This window comes from Protopterus annectens, chromosome 14.part0, assembly GCF_019279795.1.
Source record: "Protopterus annectens isolate FY-2018-M chromosome 14.part0, PAN1.0, whole genome shotgun sequence".
NCBI classification, from domain to species: domain Eukaryota; kingdom Metazoa; phylum Chordata; order Ceratodontiformes; family Protopteridae; genus Protopterus; species Protopterus annectens.
In genome coordinates, this window is record NC_056748.1 from 450,230,205 (window position 1) to 450,251,656 (window position 21,452).

The following is a 21,452-nucleotide window of genomic DNA, read 5'->3' on the forward strand; positions in this document are numbered from 1 at the left end:
CATTTCAAACAACAATAACTGGGCAACCATTGGTTGGTTGCTATCCATGTGGGCATTGTTTATATTGCCCAAGGGTGCTCAAGTTGAACAGTTTTACGAGTCATAATTCTCCAAGTCTTTATGATATTTCTTTTTTTGCCAATTGCAGTGCCAGTTGGGTTATTTATTTAGCCCAATATAGTTGTCGGCCATTCTATGTGGGACAGACCTCCCAGCCCTTTAAATTAAGGGTCGGGGAACATCTAAGTGATATAAAAAACAAAAATGTTTTGACTTCTTTATACAAACATATACTCAAAACATCCCACTGGGGCTTTCAGCTTTATGGTCATTGATCTCATTAAGTTCAAGAATTCAGATGTCCATAGATTGCATGAGCTATTAACCAACAAAGACAAAAATGTGGATTGTTAAGTTGGGAGCTTTATTTTCATCAGGGTTGAATGAACAATTTTTTGTCATTTTGTCACATATTAATTTTTTCAAATAGACTTTTTGTAATATAGGTATGTGATATATTTTCATCCATTAGAGGGCGCTGCAGTATTGGTTATAAATTAATGTGTGTAGTGTCTTCCATGCACTACTTTTGCAGTGCGGTCACTGAGGAAGGTGCTTGCCGAAACCGGAATGACCCCACTGGGGTATTGTTTTATGGAAGAATGAGGAAATAAATACACTTTGTTGGAGGCTACACTGGAGTGCTGGCTTTTTTGTTGTTGCTTGGTTTATGTGGTATAGCTATGCACTTGCCATTCGTGCAGGTTTCAATGTTTCATAGATCACCCCGCAACAATCTATATGAAGCTGAGTAGAGGTAAAGGGCTTTAAGGCACTCTGCATAAGGCAAGTTTGTTACATCTTGTATTCTTTTTGTAAGGAATGTCTGAGGTCACTGTAGTTGCTGCATATGCCTGGTCAGATACATACCAAAGGGAGTATTGAACTCTATGATTGATCTGATAAGGGTGGAGCACAGTGGAATTATGACCTCTTTGGAACGAGATGCCATGCCCTTACTTATAAATTGCACAACATAAAAGGATTTCCTCACCACTGTGGCCATGTGGTTGTCGAAGTTATGTTTGAGGTAGGGACAGGTTTGATAGAGAAGTGGACTTCCATGTGGCTTTGTGCATGGAGGTTGGATGGTTTGATGGTGGATTTGTCTTTGATAAGTGATGCTGCAGCTTGAAGGAAGTATTTGTTAGTTTTTAACGATTGTTAATGAAGTGTCTCCTAGGGATTGAGTGGGTTGTTGACTTTGGCATAGATTTAGTAGATTTTGGACCACTCACCAGAATTTTTTTAGAATTATTTTGGTGTGCCTTCTGTACATTAAAAAATGAGTTTCTTGCATGCCTTATACTGTGTTTCGTTTTATTTCATATTTGTTTCTACTGCAGACATTTTTCCTGAGATCTCTTGATGTGCCATGCTTTCCAGGCCTTGACAACTGCTTTTAGGTAGCTATGTTGCTGGATTAAGTTTGAACTCTTTTTCTCCTTATAGGAGTATATTTGTTCAGTATATTGGTAAAGGCTCTTTTAAGCTCAAGAGCAACTTCATCTAAAGTAAATTTTTTGAACATATTCCAATTATATTGCTTTAGAGTGGGGATGAAATTGTTTACATTAAAACTGGATAGGTTATGCATCATCTTGTATGCATGATGTTGTACTGGACTGCATACAAGCTTGTTCACAAAACTGCCCAGATGGTCACTTAGGTTGTCAGTGTGCCATAGTTATAGATATTACTGGGTTTAGTTGAGAGAATCCAGTCTAGAGTAGAGGCATTAGAGGATGTCTTGTTATATTTTCTTGGTGTATTTATGAGCTGAGAGAAACTATACATGTTAATATTGGTAGTGGGGAATATCAGATTCAATTTTGATCCACCCTATATTAAGGTCACTAAGAAGGATGGTTTCTTGTGCTTATATTATTGCCAAGCGGAATATATACGGTTGTAATACATATGATCTTATAAGAGTCTAGCCTGAGTGAACCAATAAGAATCCTTCCATTATTAAATGAGGAATGTTTTTTTTTTGTCCGATAAAGGAATATGTTCAGGTGTTTTGGGTATATAATAGCTACCTCACCTGATTTTTCGGATATGCAGTGTGCTCATAAGAATACTATGCCCTAGTGGGAAGATTTCAGTATCTTTGACTTCAGGTTTTAGCCACATTTCTGTGAATAGCAGGGATGGCAGGATTGTAATGAAATATGAAAATATGCAGTTCAGTCACTTTGTTACAAATGCTTTTAAAGTTAATGTTTATAAATGTTAGACTTGTTTTACCTGAGTTGTAGGAGCCAAGTGTCACATTATTAATGGTTATGTGGGCCACTGTGGGCGAGACTACTGTGGTTAGACCAGGCTTGGGGGTGAATGTCGATGCATAGTTGCAGACTGGGTGAGGATAGCTGAAATATACAATCCCCATGGTTCTACATTTGTTCTTTGTGACTACTTTGTGGATTGGGTTAGTTACTTTTATATATGTTTGCTTGAAAAGATGGATGTGAGCTAAGTTGTAAAGGTTGTGTGCTATACAGAATGAAATACGAAAGTACTTACAATTGAGGACAATGGACTGAGTAGTGAGCATAAGATTCCTGTAGAAAGGTGTATAATACTTGGTTATGCATGCTATAAGTAGAAGGTAAATGAATTGCAGTACTTTAAACAACGTACTACTTATCATGCAAGTGTTCAGTTAGTGAAAATCTAAACAGGGCCATAACAGAGAGCTGGATAGAGTTTGACTGGTTATGGATTGGGTGAAGTGGGAGGGGTTGTTGAGTTACAATATAGAAGAAATCAAGCTGAAAGAAAGAAGAAAGGTAGGAAGTTATTGGGTGTGTGAAGGAGGGTACAAGAAAGGTTGTAAGCTGTTTCATGACTGGTGGTAATGTGGTGGGTGGAGATTAGCTTAGGATAAGTATAGATGGATGATGTGGGGTTGGTTTGGAATTGGGGGTAGGGTAGGTGAGTGTAGTGAGCACAAGCATAAAGAGGGTGAACACAGTGAGCTCAACTAATCAGGTACATCAATAGAATGCAGTTAATTCCCCCCAAAGATGTTTTTTCCAGCAAAAACATTAATGAGGTAGAGTACAATGTTTAGGGATGCAAAGACAAAGTCTTTGAACTCTAACTACTCGAGGTGAGTCACAGTACTTATTTATTTTTTTTTTTTTGTTTGTTTGTTTTGGGCTTTATTTGTTGCTCCAGGGAAATTTTGCACTGCTAAATTAAAACATGCTAAAGTGTTAATTTAACTTCAACAAAAGCAGTTCAAGGCCTGCAGGTGGGGGCTCTTCCATCAGATTCAGTACTACAGCATATAACACACTGATGCAGATGTGAGGGAAAAAGAATATTTCAGCAGTTTAATTTGATTCTAGGAAACTGCCTTACATTGGTTTTAATTGAAGGTATTTTCTCTCAGATTACCATATACCTTATGATGTTAGATGGACATGATTAAAATTAGTTATTAGAGACTATTTATTCAGTGTCACTTCATATAAGGAAAAGAAATCTTTGCAAAACATAGACTTCAAGCTTGGACAAGAAATTTCAAAACAATTGCGAGTTGCAAGCAGGAAATGTTTACCCATTTAAAAGATTTACAAATAAAATAAAAAATCATACATCTTGAGAAGCAATTGCATTTTAAAGAATATATTTCATCTTGATATTCAAAATAGGGTAATGTTGTATATTTCGGCTTTTCCTGGTTAGGGGTCGCCACAGCAAAATAGGGTAATATGCCTTCAAAATTATTAGTGTCCATTTAAAAAATAAAGCATCTCAGTAGTATGTTCTAAAAATTTGCAACAAATGGAGGGTCTTTTTATTTTCTTTATTTATTTATATATTTATATATTTGTTGGCATGGCAGGAGGGCTGGTCTACTGAACTTTTTTAGCTGTGACTCAGACTCTGCAGGAGAATGTAATACATATAGTCATTAGTACATGACAGAGAGAACAGTACAAATACAACTGGAAACAGTGAATTAGTACATAGATCAGAGAACTATGCATGGCAGTTAAAAAGTTAACAAATAACATTTGGATAGACAATGTAGCTTATAAGCAGAATTGACATTTAACAAATAATCGGTTGTGCAATATTCAGACAATGTAGATTGTGTACAGTATTGTTGAGTGGTGGTGACATTGATAGGTGTTGTACGTGGCATAATTAGCCATGGTCCCTGTAGCATTTGCAGGTAGATTCATTGATAAGATACTTATGTAGGATTTGTTTTAAATTCCTTATTTGTTGAAAGAACTTTCATTTCTTTAGGTAGGTCATTCCAGCTTGAAAAACCTCATCTAGAGAATGCCTTGTCATCTATTTTATTTTTAAAGGGGAGTCTGTTCAGTGTAATATTGTGTTATCCACAACTACTTAAAGAGCAATCTTTTTTCATAAATTGCAGTTTTGATCATAAAGGAGGGCAGAATCCTAGTTTTAATATTTTACATAATAGGTTGCTTTACAAAAAAGATGCCTAATTAGTAATTGTCAGTCAATGGAGTTATTTAATGATGTTGCAATGGTAGGAGAGAGGGTCTGCTAAAAGTCAGTCTGAAAATCTTGTTCTCCACTATCTATTTTTGTTTGTGTTGCAGACTAAGTGTGGGGTAAGAAAGGGTAGTCCATATTCTAGTTTACCAAACAGAAAACATTGCAGGGGACTGTAATACACAACTCTCAAAGATAAAAAATAAATAAATAAATTCCAGTTTAGGTTGAAGAACATGTTAACAACTGCTCTCCTGACTGATGGAGAAAGGAGATAAGAGATTTTGCAACAGAATATGAGATGTGGATGCAGCTTATTTTTAATATAATCAGTAAGGCCAGATATTCACAGAGAATGATCGTGTATCATGCCTAGGTATTTGTATTTACCTAATTACCAGATATTCTACAGGAATTTGTTTTGATGTACAGAAAGATCTATTCATCTCTTAAACCACATACCTCATCGAAGAACATTAACAAATGCCATTTTTAGCATTTATTGGCTTCAACTTTAATGGTGGACTCTCTATAATCATCTTTTTTAAAAAAAAAATATGAAACCATCAGTAATCTAAAACTGGCTAAAGCTCCAGGACAGGATGTCATTCCACCTGCCTTTTTTAAAAACATTAAATGTTGTCATTGGACCTATCCCACTTAATTGCAGACACAGGAATTAAATTAAAAACTTATACTTATATCAACCCAGAATGATGCAGTTTTTTCACACTCCAGACTTGCATTCACACTCACAGCTATAGCCAATTTAGGGTGTCCAATCCACCTTCTGGATAGATAGATATTTTAATACATTTCAGTTTTTTTCACTTATGGTGTAATGATAGCTCAATAAAGCTGTATCGTGGACATATACTGTAATCCTTACCATTAGAAGAAATCATGTACTCATCCTAATAGAAAATATGTAAAAAACAACATGCCAAACTAGAATAGGGAAATGACTGTGAAACTCTACATTTGGTATCTGCATAAAAAAATAAACCAAAAAAAGCACCACCAGGGTTTCCGGACTCCACACAGTTTTATTTAACACAAATTGTTAAGTGCTTTCATCAATCCAAGTTGACTTCGTCAGAACAATTATATGCATTTTCTGAAGGGTATGAAGTCCAAAACTCAAATTTATGCCATTATTTTGTGATTTTATTCCTCAATAATTTGTCAGAAAACCACATTTTTTTAAAAATAGTCCAAAAATATAAGGCAGAAATATGGGCATTTTCTGAAAATCTGGACAGTTGAGATGTATGATATGCTTTATTAAAGAGACCTCATCCCATCAGCCTTCGAGAGAATTAAGAAACTTCTCGGTGGTCGGCATGGAAACAGACAGTGATGGGAAGAGGTCTCTTTATTGGAGCATATCATACATCTCAAATTTCCAGATTTTCAGAAAATGCCCATATTTCTGCCTCATATTTTTGGACTATTTTTTTAATGTGGTTTTCTGACAAATCATTGAGGAATGAAATCACTAAATTATGGCAGAAATTTGAGTTTTGGACTTCATATCCTTCAGAACATGCATGTAATTGTTCTGATGAAGTCAACTTGGATTGATGAAAGCGCTTAACAATTTGTGTTAAATAAAACTGTGTGGAGTTCGTAAACCCTGGTGGTGCATTTTTGGTTTATTTGTTCTTTTTGAACCATTGCACCACTTTTTGGGTTATCTGCATAAAAAATGACATATGCCACTCCCTTTTGAGGGTTGTCTAAAAAACTATCAAGCAATTGCAAATGGATGCTCAAGTACATAGTGCACCATGACTGGATGATACAACACACCTTAGTACATAGACTTCTGCTGTATTTATACAAATGTGTTTTATATAAAAGACTTTTGCTTCTCATTGACAACTCACTGAGATATATTCTATGCATGCATTGTAGTCATGAAACATGATCTATCAGGGCCTCTGGAATTACTATTTAACTGTAGCCTTCAAACAGGCTTTGTGCCTCATGAATGGAGAAAGGCAACAATCATACCTCTGCACAAAGGTGGGCCATCTACAGACCCAGGAAACTAAAGACCCATAAGTCTCACTAGTCTTATATGTAAAGCCATGAAAAGAATTATTATGGAGATGATCAACAGAGACATAGTAAACCTCCAGACAAAGGACCCAACCCAGTTTAGTTTCATCAAGGGAAGATCATGCCTACTCAACCTGGTGAACTTCTTCAAGAAGGTCACCAAAGCAATGGATGAGGGCAAAGTTGTTCACACTACCTACCTTGGCCTGGCCAAGGTATTTGACACAATACCACACACAGGTATTGTTGAAAAACTCAAGAAGTTAGGTACAAACCCATATGTCACCTGGTTTATAGCCAACTGTCTCACAGACAGGACCCAGGAAGTTAGAAATGGGGAGTCCACCTCTATAAATAGGCCAGTCACAAGTGAAGCCCCTCAGGGATCAGTCCTTGGATCGCTCCTTTTTGGAATTTACTTCTCAGAAGTCAAGACCAATGTCAGTGGTCTCTGGCTGACTAAATTTGCAGATGATTGCAAATTAGGAGCTGTCACTGAATCTCACACTGACACAAATGTTCTCCAGGAGGGGCTGACATAGACAAACAACTAGAGTCAGAGCCATAGACTGAAACTAAATGTCAGGAAATGCATAATAGTATCCTTTGGGAAAGTCATCCATCCCTGGTAACTATCATATTGACAACACATCCCTTAGAGTTGACCCAGTAGTTAGGAACTTAGGGACACACATAGATGATAATATAGCCTTTGATCATCGTGTGTCTACAGTGCTGAGGAAATCATTCTATGTTGCGCAACTTATAAACAAAGGTATGGCATCTAAGTCCAAGGAAGTCATTGTTCCACTGTATTCAGCATTCATCAATCTTATCATTAACTACAATGCCCCCATTGGTATGTACCTAACCATGCATATCCAGCAATTGGAACGCCCACAGAGGTTCCTCACCAACAGAATACAGGGCATAAGTAATATGTTCTATGCAAACCACCTCAAGGCCCTGTCTCTGTATTCTATCTCCTACATGTTTTTGAGGGGAGATCTATGCCTGGCGTACAGGGCATTGTCAGACACCACTCTGATGGACCTCCTGCATATCCAGAAAACAAACAGCACTGGAATTACCCATTCTAAAGACTTAAACCTTGTCTGTGCTATAAATAGGACCTGCTGGAGAGATAGGTATATATCACAGAGACTACCCTGTCTATGGAACAGGCTCCCCATCCTTTTGAAGCAGAATTCCTCTCTAACCCAATTCAAGTGCAACTTGGACAATTAGATAGGAAAATGGAAATTCATCCCATGGTTTGGCACCTATGTCTCTAATGGATAGAGGTAAATGGTTCATCTTCCAGGTCCATGCTTACACTTATTAAGGGTATTAGAACTTGTCAGAGATTTGGGATGCATGGCTAGGCTTAAAAAGGCCCTTGTGGTCATTAGACTAGTAAACACCTATAAATTCCTAACTCTGAATAAAAAGTTACACAATTGCCTGTAATGAAATGGTGTATAATGTGTCATGTTAAGCTATGACAGTGAAATACTTGTAAAACTGTACATTTTGCATCTTTGTGTAAAATGCCATATGTCAGTTCACCTTTAAAGTTCTTACTAAAGGCTTCATATAAATAACATTATGGAATTTAATGCAGCATAGTATAAATTTAAGCATACTGTTCCACTCAGTATATGGAGCATTGATAATTCCAAGACTGCAGACATAAAAGTTATAATTTGGAGTAATATATGTGATTTTTAATTTTAGTATAATGATAATACAAGAGATACACTGTGAAAGAAAGTTGTATTTCCCTAACCTGAGTAGAACTCATAAACTCAAACCTAATTGAAACTTAGTGTAATGTACACTGAAAGCATGACACATTTTACCAAGTAGGTCCATTGCTGAAGCTAGGTAATTATTAGTTATGTACTCACCATAACTTGGCATCTCTGTTGTCCATTTTCATTCTTCTTCATCAATGGGTTTGGATCCGATCCTCAGATCTAAATTGATAGCATAAAATAGACTTCGGATCCAGGTCTCGCGTTCCTCCCTCTACCCATAATGTTCTATTCCATCCCCAACACCTCAGATCAAGTCTGTTGCATAATCTTCCAATTTATAGTAGAGAGAGACATACACAGAAGATGGACATAAGAAAAACAGGGCTCAACCCAGAAACTGAATAGCTCTAATACAGTCTAACAGGTACTTCCAGGAGTGACAAGGATGGGGGAAGGATGGGAGGGAAGGTGAGGAAAAATGAAAATGGACAACACAGATGCCAAGTTATGGTGAGTACATAAATAAAAAATCTGATGCTATCCTTTTTGTTCTTACTCACCAATGGGACAGAGTCCCCAGCTATGTAACCCTCGGAAGGCCCTCATGGAAAGACCTGCCAGAGCACTGTTGAAGTAAAAGAAGCTCTTCTTCTAGAAATGATGTCCAATTTGTAATGTGCAACAAAGGTATGAGGCTTTGACTAAGTAGGTGCAGCACAAATGTCATCAGTGGAAGTCCTTGACCAAAAGGCAGATGAAGTAGCCATGAACCGAGTAGCATGAACTCGAGAAGGTTGTGGTAATTTTAGTCTTTTGAGAATAAATCATTAAAATGCAATCAGTAATCCACTTGGCTAGCGTAACATTAGACACTGCCTGACCCTTGCAATTTGTGGAAAAGGATACAAAAAGTTGGTTAGACTTCCTGAATTGTTTGGTTCTGTGAAGATAAAAACTGTAGTTGTCTGTGCACATCAAGGAGATGAAGCATGTACTCCCCCCATGTATAAAATTTGGGAAGAAGACTGGTAATTGTATCTACTGGTTGATATTATTTTCAGATGCCACCTTAGGAAGAAAAAAGAGTTAGTTCACAGAGACACCCTGTCTTTATGGAAAATAATGTAAGGAGGCTTTGCTGATAGGGACTGGAGCTCAGAAATTCTTTTTGCTGAAGTTCGGCTACTAAGATCATTTTGTAAGAAAGGCACTTCAGATCACATTTGTCTGCCAGTGCAGAGGGTTTTTGAGTTAAACCCTGAAGGACCACAGTAAGGTCCCAAGGAGGAGAAGGGTCCTTTATTGAGGTCTGAGGAGAAAAATGGCTTTCAGGAATGCCCTACATAATCTGGACAAAGCTAAAGAAAAAGATTTGTTTCCAGAATGGAAACTTGAAATCACTGCCAAATGAAGCTTAATTGTAGAAAAACTAGCTCCTTTTTTAAAAAGTGTTGCTAGAGAAAGAAGAACGGCCAAAGTTGGTGCTGAAAAGGGATCAATACTTTGGTCAGAGTTCCAAATAGACAATCTTTTCCATTTGCTTCTGTAGACTTAAACTATTACTGGAAGTGGTGAAACCATGTGGTTAGCTTGAGATTGCGCAGATTGGGTTGCTGAATTCTCGATGGATGAGAGAGAAGATCCTGAGTGGGTTCCAGTATCCATGGAGAATATTGTAAGTGAGACCATAGGAAGGGGAAACATACCGGCCAAGGCCAGAAGGAATAGATCTTCTGAGTCTATCTCCTAGCAAGTTGGTTTTCCCTGGGATGTGCATTGCAATGAGAAAGTGGTCAGAAATTATCTCCCATTCCCACACCCTCATGGCTTCTTTGCACAGTGCATAACATTGGCATCGGATTCCTCCTTGCTTGTTGATGTACCAGACTACTGACATATTGTCTGTTTGAAATGCAGTAGTCCCTAGAGGGAGAACATCTTGATATGCTTGCAGTGCTAGGAGGATTGCTCTCATCTCTAGGATATTGATATGCAACTTGGTCTCCAGAGGGGACCACATGCTTTGAACCATCTTTCCCAAGAAATTAACCCACACCCCAGTGGGGAAGCATCCGTGGACTCAGTGTTAACTAGGAGTGGAAGGATAGATAAATCATCTGTCCAGAAAACAATTGTCAGACTGAATCCACCAATGAATATGACATTGGCAGATTGGAGTGAGTCTTATGGGAAAAGATGGGGCTGATAAAGAATGGGCCACTATATTCCCAAAGTTCATTGAAGAATTTGCATGAAGAATCATGCTAGAGGGACCAGACGTATGGCAGCTGACACTGACCCCAGGGGTTGTAGTACTAATCTTACTGGAACAGACAGGTAAGAGAGTATAGAGTCAACCTGATGTCTCAAAGATATGATGCGATGGAGAGGTGAGGAAACCACCTGAGCTGTAGTGTCCAAGAGAGCCCTTATGAATTCCAGGGTCTGTACTGGGACTAGGTTTGACTTGGTATTGTTTATTGAGATGCCTAAGGTATTGGAAACGTGGAGCAAGTAGTCCCTGTCTTGTAAAAGTTGATGCTTGGATAGGGTGGTGAGGAGCCAATCATTGAGATTTAGAAACAGCAGGAATCCCTTGTCTCAAGAGAGCTGCCATGACTGCCATGACTGCCATGACTGCCATGCATTTGGTTAACACCCCGAGGGGCTGTGCTGAGTCCAAAGGGCAGTGCTCTGAATTAGCAATGATTGAGTCCCAGCTGAAAGAGTAGATGTCTCCAGGATTACCTGTCTATTTTTATGTGATAGTACGCATCTTGGAGATCTATAGAGCACATCCAATCATCCTTGCACAGAAGAGACAGAATGGACTGAACCCTGACCATGAGGAACATTGTCTTCTTTACATACTGGTTCAACTTGTTTAGATCTAAAATGGGTCTTAGGTCCCCTGTTTTCTTTGGCACTAAAAAGAAGCATGAGTAAGTTCTGAATCCTGTCTTGTTGGGCGGGACCTCTTGGATGACTTTTCTGTAGCAGCTTTTGTATTTCTTGTGCTGCATCCTTCATCTGAACAGGTGAAATGATGGGAAGTTTCCTCTTTTGAGAAGGAGGAGAAAGAGGAAAATGGTACATAGTAATCCCTGGATATGATTCTTAGCACCCATGAATCTTTTGTGATATCTGTCCAGGCATCTATGTGCAAAGAGAAATGACCCCCCAACTGCCTCCAGAGTTGGACAGTTGGCCAGTGCTTCAGGAGCACTTATAGGGCCTATCAGAAAAGGAATCTCTAAAGCCCTGATTCTTCAGGCCCCCTCTGCCTCTAGTCTGTCTTGTTGGTTTCTAGAGAACCTACGTTGAGGGGTAAAAAACTTGATTCCTATGTCACAGAGAGTCTTTCCCCCTTATTCACTGTGAGGAAGCATGTCTTTAACTGATGGCCCAAACAAGGAAGTGCCATCAAAGAGGGCATTGACAAAGGATGTCTTGAAGGGCTGTACAATATCACATAGTTGCATCCAGGCATGTCTCCTTATGGTTATACCTGAACTGGCTGCTCATGAGGTACATCCACTGCATGGGAGATCAGCCTTATTGATGCATTTAAAATGGACAGCAGAGAAGAAGGTAGAGATGTCCCGGAAATGACTGTCCCTGTGGGATAGGTCTGACGGGCTCAGAGAGATGGAAGATGGGTAGGATCTAAGACAAGAGACGACAGTTCCCAGTGAAGAGAGAAAGCCTTTTCTACCACCTTGAAGGCCAAGGAAGGTAGGTCTGGGCCAGCCCCGGATCTGAGCCTCAAGGGGAGAATTGGATCCGAGCTCTCGGGGGCCAAGGCTCTGAGAGGAAGGGCTAGATCCAAAAATATTGGAGCTGAACCTCACCCCTCTGACTTAGCACTGACCTTTCAGATCTAAGACCCACTCTGATCTGAGTGTAGCAGAGCAGAACTGGTCAGGGACACTATCAGAGTTAAGGAAAGTACTTTTCTTGGATCCAATGCTAAACCTCCCTGGAATCTCATATCCTGGGACCCCAAAACCACTGGTCAAATTGGAGAGGGAGAGAGAATGTGCTTGTAGGTACACTAACAGATCCAAAAAGGGATGGAGCTGGCAGGACCCCCATTTGGCTCTGAGCCCTGAGAAATTTCCACATCATCCTATCCACATTCACCTTTGACAAACTACTAGAAGACCTGGAAACACACATTGTGGATGAGGGTATGGAGTGTTTCTTCAGAGTCTGGAAAATTTGGCCTGACAAAGGAGGAGATACCAGCTTAATGATATACTCCAGAGTACAGCTCCTGTACACAGAGCTAGAACTGGGAACCAAGGTCTTGGGATTCGATAAGGAGGTAGAAAGAAGTGAAGAAATCACTATCAGAGATGATACCGTAGGATCCAAAAAGCATTTAGGATCCAAAAGAAGGCTCCTGGGTTTAGGATTTGAAACAATCAGATCCGAGATTTTTCGGATCTTCTCCAACAGTTCTGATGAATCTCTTTTTGGTTTCTGAAGAAACAGATTTTGCTGATTTGGTGGGGATCTGAGCCCCAGAAGAAGCAGGCAAAAGACCCCCAAGTATTCATTTATTTTTCCTGTCAGCTAATCTTCTGGGATTAAACGTAGAGCATACTGAACAGGTTGCATTGAGGTGACCAGTTCCTAAACAATAAATACACTTCTTCAGGGCATCCAAACTGGGGATCTTATGCCCACAAGAGCTGCATTTCTTGACCCTGTCAGTTTCTCAGACATAGTGGAAAAAGGCTAACAAAACAGTAAGCCATACAAGGTAGCAATATCCAAAGAAATACAAAAATAAATACCAGCTATGGTATGTTACAGCTACCCGAAAAGGTAAAGAAAAATATACCGACAATGGTATTTGACAGAATCTACCAAAGCAGAAGTGAAGAAAGTTTCAGGACAAGAAGAACACTAACACCTAATACCAGCAAATGCTAAGAGGGAAGAAAAGGGAAGTAAAAGGGTGTAAGAGGAAGAGAAAAACTGAATAGGACTATACAAAACATTTTTTATTAAAAAAAACAATCACTTAGAGCACGAGAGTGGAACCTATGTCTAACTACAATGGCGGCAAATGAGATCTCAGGTGTTGGGGATGGAATAAAGTATTATAGATAGAGGGAGGAGCTCAAGAGCTGGATCATAAGTCTATTGTATGTGGCTGAGTCAGATCAGAGGATGAGATCTGAATCCATAGGTAAGGAGGAATGAAAAGGACAACATCAGTTATAACCCTGAAACTATTTGTCATGTTGCAGTAATGTTTTGTCTCCAGATATGGTTGCTCAGTTATTAACTATAATGAGGTTGCGCTTTTAACTACAAAGTTAATGGATCATCTGTCTACTGACTATCTGAGTACAGCATCATATTTTTTGGTAATGTTTTCGTTTTTTTATGTATTAGAATTTCAAATGCTGGAAGATATTACTTTTAGAGACAAATAAATAATGGTTTGAAAGCAAAATATACATATGATTTTATGCAATATATACATATGATTTTATGCAATATATATTTGCCCCTTTGAGGAAAGGTAAAAAAATTGTAAGCTTGTGAACCAAACCTAAAGACATTTGCATTAGAGATGCTGTGAAACCATGATAATAAAGTAGAAACCTGAATGTCAAAGCATTGGTTGTGCATCACTGTGTTTCTAAAATATAATATGCTCTAATTTCAATTCGGTGAGTATGCTATTCCAGCATGTGTTCTTTCTCAAAAGGTACACTGCCTTTAAATGTGAAAAACTTTCCTAAATTATCCACAAATTAAAGCTGATTCCCTATACATACACACACACACACACACACACACACACACACACACACACACACACACACACACACACACACACACATACACACACCAGTGTTTTTCATCTTGCTGTTCTCAGACATATACACTTCCTGCATGACACATAAGAGCAAAGATCATTTATTATTTATTTATTTATTAATTTGCCATTGTTGACCGGGAAAGTCCGACTGGACCTGAGCCCTTTTTCAATGAAGGTCCGGGGAGAAAAGCTCCACAAGAGTATATACACAGTCTAAAAAAGTAACAATTAATGTACATACATAGTTTACAAAAGTAACAATTTATGAGTACAGTACAGATAAAATAAGGTGAGTTATACTCTATGCTGTCAAGTACAAAAATATAACTATTGCTGTTACTAGACCGTAAATAAGCTAATGAAAGCAATAGATAAAATATTTATAAGAGACATTACTATATATACAATGAGGCAGGAGATGGTAGAGAAAAAGCATATCAGAGCCTGGGAAATTTCAGAGGGTGGGATATGAAGTCCAGTGAGAGGGAGTTAAGGGGAAATAGGTTGGGAGAGCAGTAGGAACAGGCTGAAAGTGTGTGAATAAGTGAGAAGTTAAGCATTTTAGGGGTAAAGGAGAGAAGAGCATTGACGTGGTTGAGGTTATAAAGGTCAGAAAGAGTGGGAATTAGAGGTGCTTTAGGTGAGGAATTTCAAGGTGGGTTTTTACATAGATATGTCCTCAAATTAAGAAGGTGTTCTTTGAGAGCTTCTTTGAATTCTTGTGTGTGAGGTATATAATGGATGGCCAAGGGAAGTTTGTTCCAAGAAAGGGCTGCTATATAAGTTTTGGCGATTGATATTTTGGGTTTGTAAATGTCTAAGTGTTGTTGGTCAGAGCTCCTGAGATTTCTAGCAGGTATGTAAGGAGAGATGAGTGAGGAGATGTCAGGGCAGGAGGAGGGCTTATAAAGGATAGTGTGAATAATAAGAAGTTGTGAGAGCTGTAGTTGATGGGGGAACTCCAGCCAATTTAAAGCCTTGATAGAATTACAGTGATGAGAGTTAGATTTCTGGTTAGCTGCAAACATGGCTATTTTGTTGTAGGCACCTTTGAGTTTGGATAGTAGACCAGTTTGAAGGTTGCTTAGGAACTGTGAGCTACAGAGGAGGTTGGGTAGAAGGCAGGCATATGCAAAAGAGAAATGCGAGTTCTTTGTAAGGAATTTGCTTTGTTTCTGTAGAGTAAACCAAGTTTTTGGTGGGTTTTCTTAATACAGTGGTGGATATGAAGGTTGAATTTGAGTTGATCACCTATGATGGCCCCTAGCAGCTTAGTGTGAGTTTTGACGCTGATGATAGTGTTAAGTGATGTTATTGAGAAGGTGGGTTTGAGGTGGGCAAGTGATTACAGGAGAAACAGCAGACATTTGGTCTTTCTGGGACTGAGAATTAGTTGTTTTTTAGTGACCCAATTTTCAATATAGTTAAAGGAGTTTTGGGTGAGGATGTGCAGGTCAAAGAGGGTATCAGAGGTAGAGATGATAGTGGAGTCATCTGCATATTGAATGAGGGTAGATAGTGGACAGGACCTTACAGAGGTGGTTACTGAAGATGTTGAACAGTAAGGCACCAAGAATTGAACCCTGTGGAACTTCCATGTTGATGGGGAGGAAGAGGGATAGTGAAGAGAGCCATTTAACAGATTGTTGTCTGTTGGAGAAGTAGCTGTAGAACCATAAGATTGTTGAGGTAAAGAGGTTGAGGTCAGAGAGTTTGGAGAGGAGCATGGGGTGAGAGACGGTATCAAAAGCTTTAAAGAGGTCCAGGAAGAGACAGAATGAGTTTTTGTTGTCTCTGGTGAGGGAGATGGAGTAGGTAAAGGAGATGAGGGCATTTGTGGTTCTGTGGTATGAATTCAAGTCATGCTGGGTGGGGGTGAGTAGGTTTTTGAGAAGTAGATAGTCCAAGATTTGCTTGTGTAGACATTTTATGAGCACTTTACAGAGGGGGACAGAACAGCTATAGGGCAGTAATTAGTAATACTTAAACTAAATTTACTGCTTGTACCTTAATAATGTTATTTTTATTATGGAGCTTTTCCTCCCGGGTCTCCACTGAAAATGGGTTTTTTTCAGCCCAGTCAGACACTACCTGGTTAACAAATGTAAATAAAATAATAAATAAAAATATTGTTTGAAGATCAAAAACCAATGAGTGTAGTGTTCTCAGGTGAGCAGGTAACTCCTTTTCCAAATATATGCTTTATCCTAATCAGCAATACTGTTAAGATAAAACAAGTGAATGGCAAATCATGTTTTTTTACTAATAATGCTCCATATACAAAATCCCTACTTTTACAGATCAGGATCAGTGTCTGTGGCTGGTTATGACAGTAGAAAATGAAGTATGTTACTGTTGCCATTATAGAGATTGGGATGAGGGAATGGCAGTGAATGATAACAGCAAAATGAAATATATTTGTTTGTCCATTATAATGACTAGACTAGACAGTCTCTGCAGTCTCTCATTTCCCACTGAGAGTATAATCGGCATATAATAATGCAATGCACACTAGTTATATTTATAATAAATTAATTTACTTTGTTACTGTAAAGTGCATGAGGCACTACCCTCATCTGTCCTCTCTTTCTTGTGTTCCAACAGATATGAATGACTGCTTGAAGTGCAAAGAAGACCAGTGGCCAAATGACCAAAATGACAAGTGTGTTCCAAAAGCCATTGAGTTCCTGTCATACAGTGATACCTTATGTGTCCTTCTGGTTGCCATTGTAATATTCTTTTGTTTTGTCACAGCTTCAGTACTGTGTATTTTCATAAAGTATAGGGACACCCCAATAGTCAAAGCCAATAACAGAGACCTCAGTTACCTCCTCCTTTTATCACTGATGATGTGCTTTCTCTGTTCCTTACTATTTATTGGTCATCCAATGAGGGTGACATGTATTCTCAGGCAGACAGTTTTTGGTATCATTTTTTCTGTTAGTATATCTTCTGTTCTGGCTAAAACCATCATAGTTGTCATTGCATTCAAAGCAACAAACCCCAACAGTAAGTTAGGGAGCTGGGTGGGAACAAAGATACCTTATTCACTTATTTTATGCTGTATGTTGGTGCAAGCTGTTATTTGCACTGCTTGGCTGCTTACCTCACCTCCGTTTCCTGAAATGGATGTTAAGTCTTCATCTAGCCAGATAATACTGGAGTGCAACGAAGGTTCAAAAACATTCTTCTACTGCATGCTTGGATACATGGGTCTTTTAGCTATTGTGTGTTTTGCAGTTGCATTCCTAGCTAGGACATTACCGGATACCTTCAATGAGGCTAAGTACATCACCTTCAGCATGCTGGTGTTTTCCAGTGTCTGGCTGTCCTTTATCCCAGCATATCTGAGTACAAAGGGTAAATACATGGTTGCTGTGGAAATATTTGCAATATTATCTTCCAGTGCTGGGTTACTTGCTTGTATATTTTCTTACAAATGCTATATCATTTTGCTGCAATCCAACCTGAACACTAAAGAGAACTTAGTAGGCAGAGGAGGATTCAGTAACACTGAAAAGTAGTGTTCAGTTATATTTGCTTTCTAAATTATATTGTAATTAAATTATTGCATTTATAGTAATATGTAGTACATTATTTTATTACTTGATGCTTTTACAGATTTGTATCTTTACTGACTGATACTTCATATGCACTTTTTAAGTAGCTTAATTGTCCAGTCTTCCTCCTTGTTGACAAGGACCAGTAGAAAACATTGAGAGGCATGTAGTATATTATAATGAAATTGCAAGTTTTACATTTAGTATACTACTTTACATTTTTAGGGATGCATACATACAAAAGTTCAGTCTTTTCTACTGTTCCATAAAATTACTGCTGTACTTTCTCATAAACATCATTTAAGGATAACTGATGAAAAGATGTGCCACAGTTCTCAGGAATGTCAAACTGGGTCATATTCCAAACAACTTGGGGTAGGACTGTGTAACCACTGTGTAAAAACTGCCCAGGGCCATCTGAAGATATGCTCTCTCCTGCATTGTCACATCAAAGAATGGGACAGGACCAGTAGTAATACTGCAGCAAGAAGTCACACTTCGCTCCATTAGCAAAGGTGAATGCAACTCTCTTGAAGAATAGAGAAGCTCCAGTAACAGATTTTGTACACTACCCCTAACATCCCACACTTAGTGCTCACTAAACAGAGTGATTTACAAAAAGCCATTACATATGAATCATGACAGGAGATGAGGAAAGACATGGAGCTGTACACCTTCACAGTGGACTATATTTAAATGTCCCTGCTAATGCAGGTACAATACATTGCAGTGGTGAGTGCCTGGTCTGGAATACACTGAGGTCATGATGGTTAGAAGAGGGGACATAATGCCTTACTAACATGAATTTTGACTACAGGTTGTAATGGAACAGTTATTTTATTTCTTTTTTCGTTTGCGAACTGGTTAAGTGAACTTGTCCATGGGCCATTTTCATCCGCAATCCTGGCCAAGTGGGAGACACACTGGAGGTACTACTGAAAAGGAATACTTGTTAACACATAACACCATGCAGCTATTCAGCCCAATACACAGACCGTCAAAGATTCTGGATGAAAACACACAAGATACAGAATGTCTCAATATAGACAGATTCAGCTATATGCACGGATATAAGCTCTTTTATATTTCTTAAAATAGAACAAAATCATACAAGGTTCAAAGCTTTCATAACTGTGATAAAAGCCATACACACATTTTCAAGGCAAAGGAGTAAACAGATGCAGATGCGAGGATAGCTTAAAACATTTCTCATACTATTATCTTGACATGGTTTATGTGTTCACTTTTAATGAACTTATCTCCAACTATGTTCCATACAAGTACATGTTCCATAAAATACAGGATACATAAATTTCTTTCAAGGTTGCATGATTAGAAGAAATATTTACCATGTGCTTGCTAAGCTCTAATAAACTCTAACAAATGTCAAGTTGTGTTTTAAATGAGAAAGGAAAATACAAAACTGTTGCAGTAGCTTAAACTAAAAGTATATTTAAATAACCATTAAAGTAATATATCCATTATAGTTCCCCGCTTTGATGCTATAAATCATCAACAGTCCAAGATTATTTTGAATCATATCATTGACAAACATGTAAGCTTTGGAATGTTTTTAAGGTATAACAACCACTGCATAACATAATATACAAGAGTTATAAACTGTATGACTATAACAAAGATAATTATACCTTGTATTATACAGGTACTAACATTTCCAAATATATTACCCAACCACTCAAAGAAGGTCCAACAAGGCTCAGTTTTAGTCATGTTAATGGCCATTTGTTCTATAAAATCAGCCTTCTTTTGTTCATCATGAAAGTCTGAAATTAAAGTACAGCACCATTTTCCGATCAAATGGCAAACTCTGCCTTTCGAGGCCAGTACGTAATCAAGAGCTATTCTGTTTTGTAAGTCGGTGGCTTGAACTTCAGTCACTTCTCTATGTGCCATGCAAATGTGTTCTAATGTCTTATTAACCATTTCAGCTAATACCAGAGACAGCTGATTCACTTCATGCATAGTTCACAATAGGCCATACTGTGAAGAAAACACTGCTACTGCTTGCTCAGCAGGGTGTGTGGACTTCTTATTGTGTAACCTTCCAGCAGGTGTAGAGAAAAAAATGAAAAATAGTTGGCATCATCTGTTCCACATAGCAAAATACAGACCAGTTTCTGTGTAAACAGGGGTTGGTGCAGTCGCCACAGATGTAGTAATGGACATCCAATATTCCCATGCCTTTTCCCGTCATATGTCTTCAATCTAAGTTCTACCATTAAAGTCTCATCTCAGGTGTTATTGCAATTGTTGTAACCTACTCACACAGTTCTTTCTCTGGCATAACAAATATCACCTTGTGCCAATGAACCCACTCGGTAATATATTTTCTTAGTCCAGTGTGTAACATTACATCAATTTTGGTTTTCTATAGCAGATTGCATTTCTAAATCAGTTTGTTGCACAGGGACAGATAGCATTTGGATTGCACCCCTTGGCATCATGGTGAACAAATCCACATACCGAGCAGAAAGAAAATTTTAGGTCAGCAGCATATTGATGCAGCACTCAAAGAAACATGTTTTCTCTCATGTCAGTTGGGAGCAGTAGGAGGAGGAGACTCAATGATGTCACCAGAAAGAGGTGTGGTGTCATTTCCTGTCGATTCAGGAGACGTAAAGCAGGTTTTCTTGCAATGTGAATTATGAACTCAATTCGGTATTCTGGCATGCTTTACTGCAGTATGGATAGTTAGGAGGATGAGATGACGTCCCCTCCACCGTGACTCGAAAGAAGATTTGCTCTGGAATAACTTTACATAAACCCAATCATCTCATCATAATTCATGACAGGGAAATGTTGCTGGTAGTGGAAGGGCGTCCTTAGTGCATTTATGAAAAGTCCATGAGATAGAAACAAGTTTTGAACAATAGTTCAGCAAACCTTCATCTGTAAATACCAGTTCACAGTTTCTAACTGATGGGGAAGGTGGCACTGTCATGGGACAGCCCCTAAGAATTTCATGAGGATTTAATTTATGAGTAGTGTTTATATTTCCCTGTATACTCAGAGTCAGAAGCAAAGCATTTGGCCATTCAGTCCTGTCTCACAACACACTTTGTTAATTCTAATTTTAACAGTCTGGTTAGACCTTTCAACAAGACCAGATGACTGTGGATGATGGGGAGAATGTAACTGTAAACAAATGTTAAACAGAGAACACAATTTCTTAACAATTTGAGCAGTAATATGAGCACCTCTATCAGAATTAATACTGCAGAAGGTATATTTTTTATAGGACATGCAATATTATGTAACAAACAGATCCTACAATTATTTACATAATGGGCAAACCAGTCCTGCTGAAAAAGATTAAGAAGTCTATGCTTACCAATGTGATCCGGTAAGTTGTATGCCCTTATCAACTAGGGTAGTACAGCCAAAGGTGCTACTATCTTGCCATCAGGGTGTCTCAGAATACCTTTTACAACCCACAACCTGCACTGTTCATCCTCTTTTGTCAGCCTCTGAAGCTTCATTCTGCAAGGAAATCAAAACATTAAAATTACAAGGATTGTCAAACTTTATTAAAGTTTCCTGTACAAGGAAAACAAAATGTTCAGTGACATCCAAACCAGCAGCTTGCTTGGCTGCATAATTAGTTATCTGGTTACCACTTACAGTGATAGTGTCTCCTTTTATATGAGCTTGCAC

The 21,452-nt window shown here is 38.5% G+C and overlaps 1 protein-coding gene across 1 annotated transcript in view; it reads left to right on the plus strand.

Moving 5' to 3' along the window:
* LOC122788676 (vomeronasal type-2 receptor 26-like) overlaps positions 1-17,741 on the plus strand; it is a 70,556-nt gene extending 52,815 nt beyond the window's left edge. The window contains exon 4 of the mRNA XM_044055571.1: positions 16,822-17,741. Coding sequence (XP_043911506.1) covers positions 16,822-17,741 — 920 coding nt within the window. The remainder of the gene's footprint in view (positions 1-16,821) is intronic.
* The last annotated feature ends 3,711 nt before the right edge of the window (positions 17,742-21,452 follow it).